At 41.0% G+C, this 20,502-nt stretch overlaps 2 protein-coding genes across 4 annotated transcripts; one reads left to right on the top strand and one right to left on the bottom strand.

Annotated features, from left to right (window-relative positions):
• Positions 1-1,960: 1,960 nt before the first annotated feature.
• shisa3 (shisa family member 3) lies at positions 1,961-9,152 on the bottom strand. 3 transcript variants are annotated; one of them, XM_077532001.1, is made up of 4 exons: positions 8,988-9,152; positions 8,495-8,921; positions 6,356-6,945; positions 1,961-2,658 (listed from the first exon to the last, which is right to left on the bottom strand). In XM_077532001.1, exons 3-4 carry the CDS (start codon positions 6,627-6,629, stop codon positions 2,108-2,110), a joined length of 825 nt encoding a protein of 274 aa, XP_077388127.1. In that variant the 5' UTR covers positions 6,630-6,945; positions 8,495-8,921; positions 8,988-9,152; the 3' UTR covers positions 1,961-2,107. The 3 variants fall into 3 exon arrangements, with proteins under 3 accessions (XP_077388127.1, XP_077388128.1, XP_077388129.1); XM_077532002.1 differs by having other exon boundaries at positions 8,495-8,908; XM_077532003.1 differs by having other exon boundaries at positions 8,495-8,890.
• Positions 8,275-16,163, top strand: bend4 (BEN domain containing 4). The gene is made up of 6 exons (XM_077532000.1): positions 8,275-8,896; positions 13,137-13,679; positions 15,039-15,130; positions 15,207-15,233; positions 15,360-15,600; positions 15,692-16,163. The coding sequence occupies exons 1-6, from the start codon at positions 8,512-8,514 to the stop codon at positions 15,922-15,924; spliced, it is 1,521 nt and encodes a 506-aa protein (XP_077388126.1). The 5' UTR covers positions 8,275-8,511; the 3' UTR covers positions 15,925-16,163.
• The last annotated feature ends 4,339 nt before the right edge of the window (positions 16,164-20,502 follow it).

The raw sequence follows: 20,502 nt of genomic DNA, 5'->3' as shown, positions 1-20,502 counted from the left end.
TCCATTTTTGTTTTGTTTTGGGAGTTTTTGCTATTACGTAAGTGCACTGCGATGGTGACAGACAGGATATTCAGGACTAAACAGGAAAAGGCGGACGGTGTTTATATTTACGGACTCTCCCGTGGTTGGGGACGGCCACTAATATTTACGTTACACTGATAAATATATTTTGTTTCAAAGTCCACTTAAATTTCATGTTTTACGAAATGATGATTAAGATGCATTTCGGTCAGCCATTTGCTATTGTGAATGTGGTTCATGTTTAAAAAAACCCCCGTAATATTCTAAACTCAATTCTATATATTCTAAACTAAAAGAATAGATTAGTTATACTTTTTTTTTGTTTTTTGTTTTTTTTGTGTTTTAATTCGGCCAACCCCTGCATACGTCTGATTTGTATATTCATTTATTTATTTATTTTTTCCTTTTAATATTTTTTCAGGACTTTTACAGACAATTTTTGTGTAAAATATATATCTAATTTTTATTGTTGTTGTTTTTTGTTTTTTTAAACTTACTTATTTATATATTTTTTAAATAAGCCAATCCCTGCATACGTCTGGTTCATTAACCTCTGATTTGTGTATTCATGTGTTTATTTCCTTTTTTGGTTTTCTAATTTCTTTTAACATTTTTCAGGACTTTTCCAGACAATCTTTTGTGGAAAATATATATATATATATAATTTTTATTGGCTTTTTTTTGGGGGGGGGGGGCTGTTTATAAAACATAAACAAATTAACTCCCAAATAAAGATTGGACAGACGCTGCTACAATAGGGAACAAGTCCAGATTTTAATTTCCTGAAAGTGTAATGGTTCCCTATACTTTTTTCCTGCAGGTTAACCTCTCCCATCAAAAGACGAGTCAACGGGTTTAAAAAATGGTCATGAGAAACATGTATTTTGCAATAAAAGCAGAACACGATACAGAAGACAGAAGTGACAAGAATAAACAAGACCTGACAAGCAGAATGTGACAAACGCTGACGATGGAGGTCGTCGACGTGCCAAAGACGGCTGATTGCCGTCTCTCTTCCGCAGTCAGATTAACCAGCGTCGCACACGAGTCTTTTTTTTTTTTTTTTTTTCCTGTCCAGATCCAGTCGCTACCTGTCGATGCAACCTTAGCCGCTTCCACTCAAGGAGCCATGGCGCTTTTGACGCCGCGGGCCGTGCCACGCTGGTTGAGCACTGACAATGACGAATTTGAGAGCCGCATTCCTGCTGAGAAGTCACACAGGTAGGGCGCCTTGAACGCTCTGGTTTCTTGTGTGGATGACAGATCCATTCAGGTCTTTAAAAAACTGGGGTTCTCAAACCTTTTTGGGTTCAGGGTCGCGTTATGTTGAGGTAAAAAGGTCTAAATCTCAAATTAAATCATATTTGAAGAGATGATGATGAACTTGTAATATTAAAGGGAAGAAAGATTTCCTCGCTACTTAAGTACTCTGGAAAAGATGCCATTAATCTCTCCTGTTTTCAAGAAGAAATAAGTAAAAAATATGCAAATAATTATCAAATAATGACACAAAATGGTAGCAAAACACTACTTTTCTATTAGACGTGGCTATGGCCTGACTAAATGAAGCTCCTCCACTTACTTCAATATAGATTCTTGCTAGCAAGATGTCAGAGATGATCAGGGATGAAGATGTCATGCTATCAGGGATTAGGTCTGAGCCTGAGTTTTAATCAGTAAAACTAAAAATATAATACGTTCCTCTCAAAAATAGGACTTTTTTTTTTTTTTTTTTCCTGTAGAGATTTCAGATTTATTTGTCACAGGAGTAGCTACTCTCTTTTTTTAAAAACAATATAGCAGAGCTCCGGAACCACAGATTGAGAACCACTGCGCTAAAAGATCTGTAAGCAAAGTGACCTTCATTAGAAGTCTTCAAGATTGTCAAAAATTTAAATATGCTGGTTCAAAACATTTTCTCAAGTATCACATCATCTGCCTAGATTACCAAGATTTATTGTTAAAATAACAGCCCGTACAAAACAGTCAAGGTGTCTATGTACATTATAGAATACAAAAAGTGCATAGGTGGCTCATCCTGGTAGGCCGAAGCCCCTCCGAAAATCCAGTCTGGAAGCAGCACTCGTCAACTCTGTCCAAAATCGGCGAATCCCTTAGCCGAAACGAACGCGTCAGTCTGCAGGGGGAAGAAGTATTGCTGGGGTAGAAGGAAGGCGGTGCCCTGCGAGGCTTGCTGGAGGGGCAACTGCGCGTGAGCATGCTGGAGAACCCCCGACGCCGGAGGGGACGTGTACGGCGGCGGCAAAGGCGGGGCCAAAGTCTGATGCGGTTGAGTCGGAGTGGAGGCCGGGGTGGAGACGGCGGCCGACACCAGGCAACCGTGCTGCTGTTGCCCCCCGATGGAGAACCTCCGCGTGGAGCTGCCGCCCCCCGCCGAGCTGGAGCTGGTGGTGGCCGTGCTGGACTGCCTCGACGGCGCGCGGAGGCTGGGCGGCGCCGCCGTGAGGATCATGGGGATGGTCTCGCCCTGGCAGCTGCGCAGCGAGAAGCGGATGGGCTGCTGGGCGGGCTGCTTGGGCCGCAGGCAGGTGCAGCAGTAGACGGCCACCAGGGAGCCCACCACCACGAAGGCCACGAACATGCTGCCCACCAAGAGGAAGGGCATGTAGACGGGCTCTGGGAACGAAGATGAGGGAAGACGTTCATGTCACGTTTTCTGGCTTCGTTCGAATGTGTGTAATCGAAAGTCCTAGAAATCATATTGAACGTACACTGATCTTAAAAAGTTTGAGATATTGGCCTCGTGTCGCGTCAGACCATGGAACTAGAGTGGGTTTAAAAAAAAAAGTGTTAACCTGAAACTGTCTCCCAACCTCTGAAACTACCACAGAAATGCCCAGCGCTAAGCTATCACATGTCGCACCAGCTAGCTAAAAGCTGCGGCTAGATCGCTAGCTTGGCTAAACGCTTATGTCGCTGCTCCTGTATGTCACTAAACCTCACCTTTATGGCGGCGAAAAGCATAACACTTCTCTGACAAGTATTGTTATCACTAAAGAAGGTCGGGAGCGAAGAATGTGACGCTTCAAGCAAGAAACGCAAACATAAGATGGAGAAGCCATGCTAACCGCTAAGCTAACATGAAATTATCGCATACATCAAAGGAGCTGAAGTTGTGAATCTAAAACATTTAAGTGTGAAGAACAACCACAATTATTGAATGAAAAGCAGTATTACATTCAATCTGATGGATTTACATTATTCCTATTTAGGAGTTTTCCTAATATCTTTAAACTTTTAACTAGCTATCACATGTCGTACCAGCTAGCTAACTAGCTAGCACAAGCTTCATAGCGGCGAAAAGCATAATAACACTTCTCTGACAAGTTATCATTAAAGGAGGTCAAGGAGCTAAGAATGTGACACATCAAGCAAGAAACGCAAACATAAGCTGGAGAAGCCATGCTAACCACTAAGCTAACATAAAATTATCGCATACATAAAAGAAGCTGAAGTCTTGAATTTAAAACTATGAAGTGTAAAGCAGTATTACATTCAATCTGATGGATTTACATTATTCTTATTTAGGAGTTTTCCTAATATCTTTCAACTTTTAACTTATTTTTGCCCCCTAGTGAACGCAAGATGCACATTACAGCGCATGTTCAAATATTAAATCTCATCTCTTTTTCTCCACAAGTTAGACATGCTTGAACAACACAAACAGTTCAAGTTACATTTAACTTAGTGTGGGCACTCGTTGGGAGGAAATCACAAGAGTGTTTATTTATTTTGTTTGGTAATTACAAAAAAAAAAAAAAAAGGAAGGAAATTGTATGAGCTCACGTTCAGGCCATTCCACACGCCCGCCCGCCCGTGTCTGCGTGATCCGTTTAGGAAATTTGAAACGGATAATGCTCTCAAGAGGACCACTGTTAACTTTTCACAAGCCACAATGACTTCATGTAACACTTTGAAATGTTTCAAGAGGGCCAGAAAAGTGACTTCACAATGACTGAGCTGTGCCTTCTACGCTCTCTTATGTCATCTCACTGAAAGGCTGTGAAAGATTTCATGCAACTTTTATATTGGCAACACAACTCAGCCTTCAAAACAAAAATTGTTAAAGTTTAAATATGACAACGTGTTTTTTACATAAAAAGGAGGAAAACGTAGCATTCAATAAGCCACAATGTCATGTTGTGGAGTTGGTCCCCTTAGATCAGACAAATTTAAATACTCTAAATAAATATGATCTATTATATTACCGTATTTTTGAGAAAATATTGAATAAAACACAGCTGAAAGTTATGCATTGATCCCCAATGACGCAATGTCATTTTGTGTTGCCCATCACCAATTTTATTTCATCTGACAAAAGCAGGACATATATTTAATGCAATCTCCATATTGCCTAAAATACGGCTTTTGTGACTTTTGCATTCACTTTAGCCTGAAAATCGGCAACTTATTTTGGAAACTAATACTATGTATTGTTAAATGTACATTAGAATGTCAGCAAAAAGAAACAATTTTATTCTCAGATAGCTCAACTCAACTTTATTTATAAAGCACTTTAAGACAAGCATTGAGTTTTGGTTGTAACTGTTGTGACATCCTCCTTTTTAAGAGGACAAATCACATCAAATGGAGCCTTATATTGAAGTATGCTACCCTCATTGAGTAACATTTTAATATATTTTTAGCTTAGTTTTTAGTTAGTCTCTTGAGTTCCATAAATGGAATATAACAGAACCGAAACACATCAAGCAATTTGTGACTACATGACATTTAACACAGAGTAGTTGCTTAATTAAACATTTAACTCATTTGTGCCCAAAAATGTTCTATTTTAAATATTACCATGGTCCCAAAAACGTATTTATATGTTTTTTTGTTAATTTTTTTATGCTAGAGTATACAGAAGGCTTTGATGCAGCCTCTGAAGAAAACGCTTGAAGCAATTATTACAAAATGGTCAACAGGTGGCAGCGGAGTATAAGAGATCAACCAGGGCCATGTTGCAACAAGCTCCTTTCCCCACTGTTTTTAAACAGATTTGTGAATAATGATGAAACTTAGCTATATTCTAATGTGAATTGCTGCAAAACGGAAACAGATAGAAATATACTTTGTTTTCCTGATGAAAGAAGAGATTCTTTTTGGGAGGTTCTATGTTTTTATAGCAATAGAAAAGTCTGTGGGCCTTGTGAAATCGAGTAAAACAGCCGGGAACGAATGGGGTTGTTTCAGTGAAAATTGCTGGGAGTGAATGAGTTAAAGTGTGACCCTGCAACATATCAGCCAGCCACTACGGGGCAATTGCAAGCTTAAGGCTTCATTAAATTATATGACACACAAGATACCAGCCTTTTTTTTTCCAGTTTGCCCTTGAAAATGTGGAAAATTCATTGGGAATTATTTTATTTATTTATTTATTTATTGTTTAACAACACTCCATTCATTTAAAGTTTCATTTTACACAGAAAATTGTGTATTTGTTTGTTCAAAAGTAGTACACTAATATGACATAATCATGATTAGAATATTGATTGACTATCGTGATCACCATTTTGGCCAGAATTGGGCCGCCCTACAGCTGAACGATTCTGAAAATTATCTGATCTACTATATAGGCTATATATGATTTTGTCAATATTATGAATGTGTTTTAATTAGTGTTGTTCCGATACCGTTTTTTTTGCCCCCGCTACCGATACCCAGCTTTGCAGTATCGGCCGATACCATGCCGATCCTTGAGTTTTTTTTTTTCCTCAAGATGAAAAAGCTGTCCTGCTATTGGTTCAGAGCATTCAAGAGCCAATAGGATATCTTAGTTCGGCATGCAGTGAACATATCACATATCAGTGAATGTCATGCACGAGCAAGATGCTGCATCCAAAATCCTATATTAGTGTTGGAATTAATGGTATCGGCATGTTAACTGTGAGTAGTCACCGATACCGATACCACTGTTTTAATGCAGTATCGGCACCTCTGCCGATACCAGTATCAGTATCGGAACAACACTAGTTTTAATATATGAGGACTTTTTTCAAGGTCCTCTTGCCATGTATTTTTTTTTCTTAAGCACTGAACTTATCTAGACTTCTTTTTAATCAAAATTGCAGCCCTTGTGGTTTGAAAATATAACTACGACACTGTGAAGTCGATTTGAATTCAATTAATTGCTCAGAACAACTTTAAAGTTATTTTGTTTAGTACGTTTTGCTTCATTTAATCACTTAATAAATCAATTTAAAAAAAAAATTAGAGCTGCATGGTGGTCCCAAAATGTCCGGCGGGCCGTCGGTTTCCCAACCACTGCCTTAACCGACCCATGCACGTTGTCACAAGCTGCACTGATACGTACGCGCTGCATACTCGGTGTTGTCGGCGGCCGGCCGGTCGTTGGTGCATCCGTCCTGCTCCAGGCGCGCGTCCGCGGCAGCGCAGCAGTAACGCAACGCGCACGAGCCGCAGCACACGGTGGCGTCGGCCGTGTCGAAGTCCTCCGGGCACTGGAAGCCGTCGTGGTAGTTGCCGTTGGCGTCCAGCCAGCCGTGGCAGTACTCCCCATGCGCGTCCGAGATCCGCAGATTCCACGTGAGGTATCCGAGCAGGAGGCAGCTAAGCAGGCGCACCATCCCGGCGAGGAGGCTGCTGATGGGTGATGGTGATGATGGTGGGAAACTTTTTCATTAAGTCATCTTGAGTCCATCCCAAAGAGCGCCGAGTCCTGCGTTTAGCCGATCGAATGGCCAAAGGGGCGTCACTTTTGGGAACGTCTCGGCGATGTCAGTCGTCCCCGCTTGCTTCATCCCTCTCCTCTGGCGGAGCTCTGCTGCCGACTGAGCTTCGACTCGAGTCGGACCCCTGCGTCCTCCCCGGCTCCACGTTTTGTTGGCCCGGCGTGCAGACGTCATGACCCAGCGCGTGGACGCGCGCGCGGAGTGACGCCCTCTGACGCGCGCGTTCGGGAGAGGTGGAGAGAGTGATGTAAAGTTTTATGGCTAATTGTTTGTTTGTGTGTGTGTTCGGTTTTTTTTGTTTTGTTTTTTTACAATTCGGTTTTTCCTCAGATTGCTGTTCATTCCAAACAGCCATCAAATCTACCATTTGTGAAAGATAAGACAAAAACTTTAAATAAAAACAAATCAAAATATATATTATTTATAAATTATAATATTTTAAAAAATGTGAATAGAGTAAAATGTATTTTGTTCCACTTGTCTGATTGATTTCATGACACATTACCTGTTCCAGGGTGCATTGACTCGTTAAAAGTGAATGAAACCCAAAATGATTTGGGTTTTGTTTGTTTGCCAAATGGCCAGTCCATTTTTGAGCTTTGTCTTTCTACTTAGGTCTTCCTTTGGGTGACGTTATCTGTGGTGGTTGGAAAAAAAAATTGACCTTGACAACGTAAGGAGTAGAAATGAAAAAATATCTGTTTTCAAATGTAGGGAGTAAAGTCAAATATTGTCCAAAGTAAAACAATAAAACATACTTTGGTAAAATGCAGATACCTGAACAATCTAAGTATGTGTTACTTCACATCACTGCTAGACCCCCCCAGAAAAAAAAAGAAAAAAAAAAAGGAAGCGCTTAAAGCTAAGATTAGCTAGTTTCAAGATAGCATCAACCAGAAATTATAAACCAGGGCTGTCATTATATGGACCGTGTTCATCTTAAAGTTTCTTAGGAATATATTTACATTAAAAAAAAAAAATACTCAGCAAATTTGTTTTACACTCACTAGCACTTCTTCGTTATTATTATTTAATATGTTTTCCCTTTCTAATATATCGCGTTTAAATAAAACTGTCGGGCAGGTTTTCATTTTACAATAGCTTATTTTGTTGTAGTTTTAATGTCATATTGAATTAACACGCTTAGTCGAATTTTGAGCGTCAAGGCCTACCTATATTCTTTATTCAAGACTTCTTTCTCGATATAGTCGCTGTGGTATTGACGTAATCGATTCAGATGGCGTGTCCTGGTGTGGTGGTCCATTTTCAACAGCAGCTGGCTTTTGAATGTATAAACTTTGAATATGGCGCCCCCTTGTGGTGCTAACTAACTTCCCTTCACAACTATCCAGTTCAAACATGGATGCGCGCTATTATTATAGTTTTAAAATAATTTTTTGGATTAATTTTGTCATGTATACAATGTAATTAAAAAAACAGTTTCCATAATTCAGAAAACAATCAATTGTGGACTAATATTAATTTATTCTGCGTGGATGTGGAGTTACGGACTACAAAGAAAGCAAGTCCCGCCTGCCTCCTCCCCAAGCCACCAGACCCCCACCTCCCACTCTCCTTCCCTTCCGGACCAGTCTCGAAATCGACCTCCCGGCTGGGGATTGGAGAAGCTGCATGTCAGTAAATATTCGAGCGATTACAACCCACCCTCCCTACCCTGTCTGTCCTGCGTTAACCGAGCCTGTCTGGCATACGGAGTGACGAACGAGCTATCCCCAGCTCCGCTCCTTACCTGGACCCACCTGGCTGGAAGGCAGGGATGGAGGACGATATGCAACCCGCCGACGAAGGCCCCTCCGCCGCCAAGCGACGTGCTCGCCCCGCCAGGAGCCTCCACTACAAGTCGCGCATCGACCACTCCGCCTCGATCGAGCCTTCCCTGTTCACTGACGCTCGACAGTTCACGTTCCAAGCCGGCCAGCATTTCCCTTTCCAGACGCAGTATCAGCCGAACCACCGCCAGCGGTTCCCCGGCGAGGGCAGGCCCAGCTGCGGGGTCCCGACATCCACCTCCGCGGAGGCGACGGGCGGCGTCGCTCTCGGTAGCCAGCAGCGGCGCGCCATCGTCGGCGTAGCAGAATCCACACTCACCGCTGGACGACTGAAGCAGGAATCTCCAGACTGTACTTTTGAGATTACTTCAGGTGCGTTTATAACTTTAAGTTCAGACTGTTAAGCATGTTAACATTTTTAGAATATTACATCATATGACTCACTTCTAGTACAGCTACTCACCCAATGAATGAAACGAGCAACATATTTGCTCCCCTCTAGCATCATGTTTTGTTTCATTTTCTTCTTGTTAGCTGTGATTGATGTTCAGTTGTAATGAGAGCAGCCATGATTGAATGACCACCGTACAAAGTAACACTGGATTGAATTGTGTGCACATGCGTTGAAAGACATTGTTCCAGCTCAGGCTGCTGTTCACAGGGGTTGGTTTAAAAGGGGGACGTCTGTCTGTCTGTGCCCGGGATGGATGGGAGGGTGCGTCCAAGGCAGACCAACCCTGAGATGAAAGCAATGAACCTAATCCTCGCTGCCGTGAAATTAAACAGGAGATATCTCATCCTCTAATCACGTTTTAATCTCTTTATCACATTTGGCAGATCGCAGCCGCTTTATTGTTGCTTTGCAGCTTTGTTGGAGCATTTGGTGTAATACCAAAGCTGCATACAACATGCGTGCTGTGCAAACCCAAATTTTGTTATGCAGTAGATTTGTGTGCCAATTTGTTCTCATTTGACAACATTAGTTTGAGTCTTTCTTGACCACTACATCAGTGCAGTACTCATTGGCATCAACGGTTAGCTAGCTTGCTATGCCAAAACCCCCAAATGCACCTTCCTTTCGGATTGTCTGCTGGTTTGGCCACATTAGAGCGCCTTGTTGTTGGCTGTGAGTATGCGGACGACGTCACGCAGAGAAGGCGCTTCATTGTCAGTGTGTGAAAGCCCCAACATGACCCGGTGGGGTATTTTTCAGCTACCAGAGGTGAAGTGGATATGTTATGCTGTAAACAAACAAGTATTTGCAGTTTGTGTAAGCATAAGAATAACCACCCGTTGAATGCCCTAAAAGATGAACAGTAGAAAACCGAATGCTTGGGAAGGGTTGTGCATCTTTTTATTCTGACCGTAAATTAGCCTGCAGCATTTGGCAAATGGTCCCAATGTTTCCTGAACAGTGGCAAATAGTTGCTCATCTTTGCAATTCTATCCCAAATAGTTACTGATAGTTAACATCTGTCTTTAGCAAACACTTGGGCTAGGAGCTAACATTTGCTAGCAAACACTTAGGCTAGTAACTAACATTTGCAGTGCCAGCAAATGTTAATTTCACGTCATGTTTCACTCAAGGTCGCAACATTTCCTAAATGTTCTCTAAACAGCCTAAATAGCTTTTCTTGTCAAAAGGAAATTTGAACATTTGTTAATGTCAAATTAAATTTTGTTAGCATCGCAAACATTCGCTACTCAGTGGACAATGAGGTTTAGCATGACTAAAAGTTGCTAAATGTTGCTTATGATAGAGTTGCTGGTGTATGGTTCAACTTTGGAGGGTCCATTGTCATACAGACTATAAAACAGTTTCTTAACTTTGATAACAACTAACAAGATTACTGCTTTTTCAATGTAGTTTGGTGTCTTTAAATCTTAACATTCAGAGGTCCTGTGTCATTTGAAGCATTGTGTAATCCACATTCCACATGTTGTGTTCACATTTTTAAAGTCCCACTGCAGTACTTATTAGGTCAAAACAAAACCAAAATCTCCTGAATTTTGTCATCAAGTAGAACATGCCACTCATCTTCACTGACGATGCGCTTAATGTTCCCTTGATGACAGGAAATAAAGTTGATGAAAAGAAGCACCCAATAACGCCGAATGCATGCATATCAAAATGGCCTTCTCCGAGTATTGTGATTAAAACAAATGGGCCTCATAAATTCTCCACGGCCGAGCGTGTTGCTTTTAATGACGTTTTATGAGGCTACTCAGCTCGCTGTGCCACAGAAGTGGCGAGGGAAGCAGTAAGGCGGGAGGGAGGGAGGGAGGGGGGTTACGATATCAGCCACATCTCCACCATCTACACACAGACACCGTGCATATTAATAACTGTGACACATCTGTGCCAGGCTGATAGACACATCTGAGCGATTGTGTGTGTTATGAAGGGAACGTGCCTGGACTAAAAGGCTGGAATATTATCACTATTCAGTTGCACAATCAGTTTTAGACCCACAGTCGTAAACATTGGTAAATGAATACCTCTGGCAGTGTTGGTCAAAAACATTAGCGTTGTTATCTTTGCAAAAGCTGAGTGGATTCTGAACATTTGTGTTTGCATTTAGAAGCCGATGAATAGTGTTTGTAGCACTAATGTTAAACAAGAGAACCATAATCCTAATCCATATTGAGAATGTCTGTAACCACTAAATAGAAAACGTCCAGACAATTTTGTTTTCATTCCGTTATTAACCTTACTTCAAACTCTAGTTAGTTGAAGATAGTCAGGCCCTGTTAAAAGTAGGTCATGCAGCTGGCAGGAAACAGGCCTCACACAAGAGCAACTTGAATTACAAAACAACATTGCAGCTGGCTCGACTCAGCAAACGTAGCGAGCTTGTAGGTGTTGTATAGGTGGAGTCGAGTCCAAGACGCCATTAGGAAGAGCTTGCGCAACAAATGGAGGGGCAGAGTAGAATACAAACCCTCACGTATTGCCACATATATGTACCGTAGCCATCATAAACTGTCCACCCCATCCATCCATTTTCTTGACCACTTATTCCTCACAAGGGTCGCGGGGAGTGCTGGAGCCTATCTCAGCTGGCTCTGGGCAGTAGGCGGGGGACACCCTGAACTGATCGCCAGCCAATCGCAGGGCACACAGAGACAAACAACCATCCACACACACAAGCACACCTAGGGACGATTCGGCGTGCCCAATTAACCTGCCATGCATGTCTTTGGAATGTGGGAGGAGCACCCGGAGAAGACCCACGCAGGCACGGGGAGAACATGAAAACTAACTGTCCACTCAATAAAAAATAAATAAATAAAAGAGAAAGCCACGCTCTAAGGTGGCAGCTATGTGTCACCTTGGGCTCCATTTTATTTTAAGATGGTGCATCTGTGCCGTGCTTTTTTTCTTTTTCTTTTTTTTTCTTTTCTTTTTAATAACAGTGCAAGGCTCGTTGGATTAGGATTGGGGATGTATTTCATTCATTAATATTTTGAGTTAAACTCAAAACATTCAAGGTAGATGAAAAAGTTTTTAAAATTGCCGAAAAAAAATCCGAAAAATGACCATAAAATGTCCAAATACAGGAAAAGAAAATTGCCATGAAATGTTAATGAAATTGCCAAAAATGAATTAATTGAATAGCAAAGGCAGAAAAGAAAACATTCATAAAGTAACCATAAAATATCCAAAAATAAAGCAACAAATCACCCAAATTATCATAGTGTCCAACTGTCCACAAAATTGCTGGCAAAAGAAAGGCAGGAAAAAATGTCAAAAGTAGCAATAAAATGTAATATATATATATATATATATATATATTATTTTTATTTTTTTGAAATGGTGTAAATCGTGTTGAATTAGTATTAGGGGTGTATTTCATTCGTTAATATTTTTGGTGAGACTCAATTAAAAAAAAAAAAAAACTGAAAAATTCTTTAAAAAAAATGACCATAAAATGCCAAAAAAAAGAAAAGTAAATGCAGAAAATTACCATAAAATGTCAATAAAATTGCCAAAATTAATAAATTCAATAACAAAGACAGAAAAGAAAACATTCAAAAGCTAACTATAAAATATCCCAAAAGAAAGAAGAAATCCCCAAAACAATTTTTTTCTCCACCACATTTACTTAAAATGTCACAAAATTGATAGCAAAAAAGGCCTAAAAATGTCAAAACAAAACAAAAAAAAGCCACAAAATGTTCCAAACAGGCATAAGAGAGGCATACAATTACCATATTTCTATAAAATTGCCAAAAAACTTGACAGAAAGGCAGAAAAGTCTAACAATGTATGAAAACAAAGTACGGAAGAACGGAAACGGAAGATGAAAATTAGAAAAAAAAAAATGAAATCTCAAAGTTGGATGCTGCATACTTTTCTGTTTTGGTGCAGCTCTAATGAGCTCTTGGGCTCTCAGTACATTGGACTAATACACTGTTTACTTCATCACAATGTTCAAATGGTTTGCAGCTCCAAACAGATTTTTTATTTGTGTGGACTAAAATGGCTTCTTTTGACAGTAAAGGTTGCTGCCCCCTGATCTGGCTGTTGCGAAGTCCCTCACATCAAAACCTTGCAACAATTTGAGCAAACAACGAAGTGAAATCTTTTTCTCGTTTCCTAATTGCTCAGAGAACCGCCTCATCTTGGACGCCTTCGCCAAGGAGTGCAGTCGAGTCCTCAGCCTCCTCAACAACGGGCGACTGCTGGAACCCTCGCCGTGCCTCCCGTCCAGCATCAAGACCGAGGACGGCTCCGGCACCGCTCACTGCTCCAAACCCGAGGAGAGCTCCTCCTCCTCGTCCACCGAGCCAGAAGAGGAAAGCCATTTGAACCAACGACAGACCTCCGCTGTTCTGCGCATCTTCACAGACTCGCTTCACAATTATTTGCTGTCCGGGCAGCAGCAGCAGCACCGTCGCGTGGTCGTGGGCTCGGACGAGGAGCAGTGCCACTCGGAGGAGCCCGCTTCCGAGGTCTCGCCCCCGAGACGCACCGTGGTGGGCTGGGGCTCCCCGACGCCGTCCGACTCGTACGGACACCCTTCGTCCACGCTGCCGGAGGAGGAGGACGAGGAGGAGAGCTGCTGTCCTCGTTGCCTGGAGCTGGAGCAGGAAGTGCTGTCGCTGCAGCAGGAGAACGAGGAGCTCCGCAACAAGCTGGAAACTGTCCCAGGTGCGTTCAGAAAAGACCGTTTGGACCAGGGCCCGACCGATATGCATTTTATACGGATTAGTGGCAGAAAAAAAAATACAGATACTGATTAATCTGCCGATTATTTAAAAATATTTATATAATGCATAGAATTGTCCCCTTCCACAATTCCTTTTCAATGGGTGCCACTTAACGCAATAATTTTCGCTATTAAGATTCTCTGCTTTGAATGACAAGTGTTATAGTTTTCGGACTTACCGGGCTAACCTGGGATCTCGTGATTGTATTGTGTGCTATGTCATGTGGAAATGTGTGTTACAGGACCAAAAAAAAAAAAAAGACCAGAACGACAAAAAAAAAAAAAAAAATCCTTGGCTGTTTGCATCCTTGAATTTTGAGAAAAGAACGTCTTTGAATCCTTGAAATAACAACTTTATAATATAATATAACTTGAGAGGACAATGACAAAATAAAAACAATAAGAAAGTGAAATTAGAATAAACTAAAAAAAATAGCAATTGAAAAACGGTAAGAACAAATACTGACTGTTCTTGTGCGTTTTGGCCTCTTGGGGGCAGTATAGCGCTGTGTATCCACGGCGTACACAAAGTGAGTGCAGAAGAAAGTTGCGATTGATTTCTATTAACATAACTAGTTTTTCACACATTGGGAAGAATTTGTGCCTTTGCGTAGTGTTATCTCATCTGTGGGTATGTGTTCCCACAAGATTTGTGCGTGGATATTTGTTATTTGAAATTAAAACACTCCCAAAGTCGATGTTAACTTCCTGTTAGCGCTAGGCCTAGCGATGTTTTAAAAACGAAGTGTGTTGTATTTAAATATACGGTGGATGTAATTCTGAATGTTGTGTATTTAGTTTTACAGTTAACTCAAACTGCGATGTCATTATACAGATTAAAGGACGCTTAGGAACAACAGAATAACCAGAACAACATGTGCTACATCCTTGCTAGTTGCTAATGCTGCGCAAGCAAAATGGTGCATTCAGGGTACTTTCACAGCATCGGAAACTACGCTTTTCTTCGATAACAATTTAAGGGGAAAATAATCGGCCAATTGGACCAGTTCTTAACTATTAACTCGATGTATTTTTGACGTCTAACGTCTCACTGAATGAGTTAAGTATAAACAAGGATACCAGGAGATACAAATACAAAGTGAATACAATCGCATATACTATTACTAAGATTACTACTTTTTAATCACACATAAACGCATGTGGCTGCGGGGACATTTGTATAAGAATACTTAAAACAATAACAAAGCAAATCTGGTAAATATATCCAAAACAGGAAGTTGGCCGTTAAAAATTGATTGCCGACATCATGTTTGTGTTCTCACTGACTGTCACTTCTGCAGTTCCCTGTCAAAATGTTCTCGACTACTTCAAGAATGTCGTTGAGTTTCACAATCAACTGGTGCCGCCGATACCAGAGGAGCCGCTCACTGAGGTCAGGTTCAAATGACTTGTGGTCTTGATGTTTTAATGTTTGAGTTGAAGTGAAATTGTGTGTTCTATCTTTATAGGAAGAAGAACAGCAGACAGTCTTTGAGGTTGGTGATGTTTTTGGGTTTTTTTCCCCCTATATTTTATTCATATGGTTAGTATTTCACTTGGGCCAGACTCCATCTTAAATCAAATGTCAGCTTCCTTTTTGATAAGATAACTCCCCTATTCAGGGAAGCAAGCAGCTGCTGGAGAATTACCCCCTCTTCATCACCAATAAGCAGTGGGACGAGGCGGTCAACTCCTCCAAGAAAGATGGCCGCCGGCTGCTGCGTTACCTTATCCGCTTCGTCTTCAGCACCGACGAGCTCAAATTCTCGTGCGGCCTGGGCAAGCGGAAGCGTTCGGTCCAATTGAGGGAACCCGGCCTGGAGAGACGACCGCTCAATCCCGTCAAAGTCAGCTGCCTCAGAGGTATCAATCGAATGATTGTGCAAAAGTTGCTAAGTCTTACCAACCAATCATCAACCAAATAAATGTTCTATTTTCCAATTATCTTCATCAGAGTTCATCCGGATGCACTGCGCCTCCAATCCAGATTGGTGGATGCCGTCCGAGGAGCAGATCAATAAAGTTTTCAGCGACGCCGTCGGCCACGCTCGGCAGGGCCGCGCCGTGGGCACCTTCCTGGGGGGCGGCGGAGGCGGCGGCAGCGTCCTCTACCTGGACAGCTTTGACGGACATTTGTCTCAGGATGAGCTCTATTTGAAAGGTTGTCACAGTGGCCAGTTGGACTGAAGGAACCTCACCGAGTGTAGCAACGTATTCCAAATCACTAATCTTGTCCTGTTCATTTGCAACAGCGATGGGGAACACTTTTCCTAGCAGGGACCAAGTTCTTAAAGGGCCATACTAAATTTATGAAGAAAAAAAATATGAATGTGATGTTCAAACAAATGTTTCCTAATATACAATGATAGCAAATGTAGGTTAAATGTTTTTTTATCTCTCTAAATAAATAAACACCTCTAAGGTTGTATTTGTGTTTCAAAGGAGGGCCACAGATCAGATTTTCTCCCAGGCTGCGTATTGAACATCATTCGTAGGTTCCTCACCCCTGCTTTACACAGTGACAATATTTCACAATGTGAATACGTAATAGTTGCCTTTACACTCATTTTGTAGCCAACAATAGCTAAATACAGGTTAGACTCAAAGGGGTTGTGCACCAGGTTTAACTCTTCCATTCGCCCTCTTTATTGTTTTGTTTACCATGCTAGAAAGTGGGACATAACAAAACTTGTCCTTACTTTCTAACTCCTCCATTACGGAAACATTTTTTTTTTTTAACTCATTTGCTCCCAAAAACGTATAAATACGTTTTATTGTATATGTTTTAGTGTCCCAAAGACGTATTTATAAGTTTTGTTTTGTTTTTGTATGCTAGAGGCTTTGATGCAGACTCTCAACTGCAAAGAACGGTTGCAGAAATTGTAGTTATTATACAAACGGCCAGCAGGTGGCAGCAGAGTATGAGATCAACCAGGCCCATGTTGCAACAAGCTGTTTTGAACAGGTTTGCGAACAATGATGAAACTTAGCTATATTCTAATGCTAATTTCTGCAAAACAGAAACAGATAAAAAATACTTTTTTTCCTGATGAAAGAAGACTTTTTTTTTTTTAAATATATATATAGGTTCCATGTTTTTATAGCAAGAGAACACAATATTCTGTGGGCCTTGCAAAATCAGTCAAAATCCAGTAAAATAGCCGGGAGCGAATGGGATTGCTTCTGTGAAAATGGCTGGGAGCAAATGAGTTAAAGTGGAAGTCTACCCCCCCAAAAATTTCTTGACAACAATATGTTCGATGCAGTCCCACTAGTCTAAATACGGTATTCTGGTTACGTATAATATGAGTAAAGCAGCAAAATCCAGCTGTTTTTATCAACATCAGAAGGCGGCCATTTTGCCACTTGCTGTCAAGTAAAGATGACATCACAGTTGCTCCATAAAAGAGATGAGCTGTGATTGGCCGTTGCCTGAGCAACTGTGATGTCATCTTTTGTTGACAGCAAGTGGCAAAATGGCCGCCCCCTGAGATGGATAAAACCGTCTGGATTTTGCTTCATAACTCATATTCCACAAATGTAATATTAATGAGTGTCATGTTTAGATCAGTGAGGTCACATGACATTGTCACACATCTTTAAGGTTGACTTCGCCTTTGAGCAAAACATGTCATGTTCTTCACGACTGTGATGAAGCGCTCGTAATTGTAACCCTCCTTTGGTGTGCACCCTGAAGAGGTAAGCTTATTACATAACCTGTACTTTGCTTCATTTCATTAACATTTATGTGTCCTGTTCCTGCAGTGAGATGCTGATCATGATTCATCCTCAGTCCTTGTTGGACTATTTTACTCCACACAATAGTTTTGAGAGTACTATACAACGGTTAGTATGTTTATGCCCAGTTTGCCTGAAATGTAGTCCAGAGTGCCATGTTGGCCGTTTTTCCCCTCACTTATTCCAAATTCTGAAGTTTTCTCACGGTCTATCATGGTATCCATGATGGACTGCTGAGTCCTGGTTTTCTGTTTGTGGCCCCAGGAGAGTCAAATGAAGTTCCCAGGGCCCAGCATCAGCGAGATGCACATACTGTTGCGCAATACGCTTGATAATAAAATTGAAAACATTGGGAACTTAAGTTGAACGTCCCTATCAAAGTCCTGAATTGTGGGCAGAAATGTATAAAGTGAAACAATACAAATAAATCATTCATTTCAAAATAAATGCTACTTAGTTTGAATACATTGTTTATGCTTATGGTTCCATAAAATAATGCCTTAAATTTGACATCCCCAATGATGAAGCTTCATGTCCCAATGACGATGTTCGACTGCCCAAATAGAAGCGTCGAAAGACATCTTTCATGTGCAGTGTTCCTCATTTTACTTCCTCGTATGTTCACTTTAATTGTATGGCATTGTGTATTTCATTGGGAAATTCAAATCCAGTGTGTTTGAATGTACCTCGTCAATTGCTGTGTAAAAGTGTAGTGTGATAGAAGGCACTTATGTACATGTCTTTTAAGCCACGTAGTAAAGTGCCACAGGAACCTTAAAAATGTTGCATTCTTTGTGCTCTGAATGTCAGCATTTAACCGCGTTATCACTGCTTTATCCTTTAGTGGCTTTTTCCAAAACACTGTGAAAAGAAACGTTGATTTGATTTTTACAAATCTTATAGTTTCAGTTTCTGGTTTATAATTCATAATAAAGTCAATACTGAAACTTAAAATCACCCCTTGTCTTTGATTTAGCTTGCTACAGCAATCGTGCTGGCTAGCGCTTAAGCTACTTATTGAGGCATCTATCCTTGTAGAGGAGGTAATTTTATTATATATTTAATAGGGGTGTCACGATTCGCCAACTCCACGATTCGATTTAAATTTCGATTTTGGGGTCACGATTCGATTTTTTTTTCGATTTTTTTTTTTTTTTTTTTTTCGCTCCCCCACTTTATAACACAGAGGCATATGCTTCTGTAGGCTAAGGCTAGTCTATGATCATTGGTTCTATTCATTGTACAGTAAATCTTATTTCAAAAGATCGGCTACATATAGGTGATGCAATTTCCATATTATTTTTGTGTAAATTTATGTAATATATGATAATTGACATTAGGCAGGAATGATCAAATTCAAAGAATTTATTTACAATATAAAGTTAACCGTCTTGTTCTTACTGAAGTGTAAAATAAAAAATAAAAAAACAAAAACAAAAAGTCACAGTGGGTGCCTGCCATCTATTGACTGTTTTTGGTTACAACAGTGTGCTGTGCGTTCCTCTTAAAATAATGTGCAATGTGCAACAACAACAAAAAATATATTGTATCCAAAGTCATGGAACAAATACAGCCTGAACAAACTATATCCCAACATTTACAGTTGCTGGGCATACTGTAGCGTGGTTCAAGTACACTAATTAAATGTTTGAATCCAGCGTTTTCCAAGGCTGCAGGTCTGCTGCTATAAATAGACCTATGGATCTGGCGTTTCGCGCGAGCTGAAGTGTGTGGAAGTTTCACTGTAAATGAGGATGAAATAGTTGGTTGGACCGTTGTTTTCCCACTTCTAGTTGAATTTGATAAATCTAAATCTTTGTGATGCCTGCGTAAATGTCCCGTCATGTTTGTCGTGTTTCCCGTTGTTACGGCTGGCGGCTCGGGCCATTCAGTTTGAATGCGCCAGCGCGACACTCTGATTGGAGGACTGTGCCAGCGCGACACTCCGATTGGACGACTGTGCCAGCGCGACACTCCGATTGGACGACTGTGCCAGCGCGACGCTATTGTGTATCCGTGTATTGTTGTTTCTCCTCCGTTCTGTCAGTTCTGTCAAATGCGGTTATTATTTGTTCACCTTCCACTTTCACTCCCTTGTCAAACCCCTGCCTGAAATTTCAATTAAAACTACTCAGATGTTAAAGTCGACCCGTGTTTATCTACTCTATATTTTCTGTTATTGTGTTACTTCCCTTCCCCTTGACAAGCCGGGCGTAACACCGTGGCCGAGTACAGTACGCGCACATAGCATATCTTGCAACTGTGGTCTTTTTATCGACAACGTGAACGTTGTCGACATAACTCACCGGGAACGCAAAATGTTTCCAAACTGGTGACGAGAGAAGCGGGAGCGGCTTGAAGCACCATTGCTGTGTCTGTCCGCGCTTGCCATCATGACTGCAGGAGAAGTCAGCTAACAAGTGCCGTTAGCTAGTAGCTGAATGGCTGCGTCTCATTTGCTTTCCTGGGAGGTGGCGGTGGCGGCGGTGGCGGCGGGCGCGGGGGGGGGGGTGCATCGAATCGTGTGTCCTCTCTTCTATTTCGATGCTCGAAATCGTGACGTAATTTCGATCGATTTCGATAAAAAATCGAAATCGTGACACCCTTAATATTTAATACATTTCCGTTAAGTATGTCCCTGTCTGTCAGTACAATCATTGTAAAATGATTATGTATATCAAGCTAGCTACATATTCATAGTACACTAGCAAATTGTAGCTATTGTTTTTTGTTTTGTTTTTTTGTATTGATTGTATTTGATGTTTCTATTTCAATTTGTATTTAAATTTGCCTCCAACTATATCAGCTTGTTCTTTCAATGTAATTTAATCCATACTATAAATGTAATATTTATACTGTGTGTAGCAATAACTATTGTCTGTAAATACATACGTACGGTACACAACTCTACAAATTCGACTTTCCATAATGGCAACAACAATAATAACAAAAATAGTGGGCGTCCTCCATTCATGGATCAAACATTCGTGAATTCTGACGTTCAACTTGTGAAGACAACCGCGAGAA

The sequence above is a fragment of the Festucalex cinctus genome, chromosome 9 (genome assembly GCF_051991245.1).
Source record: "Festucalex cinctus isolate MCC-2025b chromosome 9, RoL_Fcin_1.0, whole genome shotgun sequence".
NCBI lineage: Eukaryota > Metazoa > Chordata > Actinopteri > Syngnathiformes > Syngnathidae > Festucalex > Festucalex cinctus.
The sequence above is the reverse complement of the archived record's forward strand: the minus strand, read 5'-3'. Positions and strand labels throughout refer to the sequence as shown.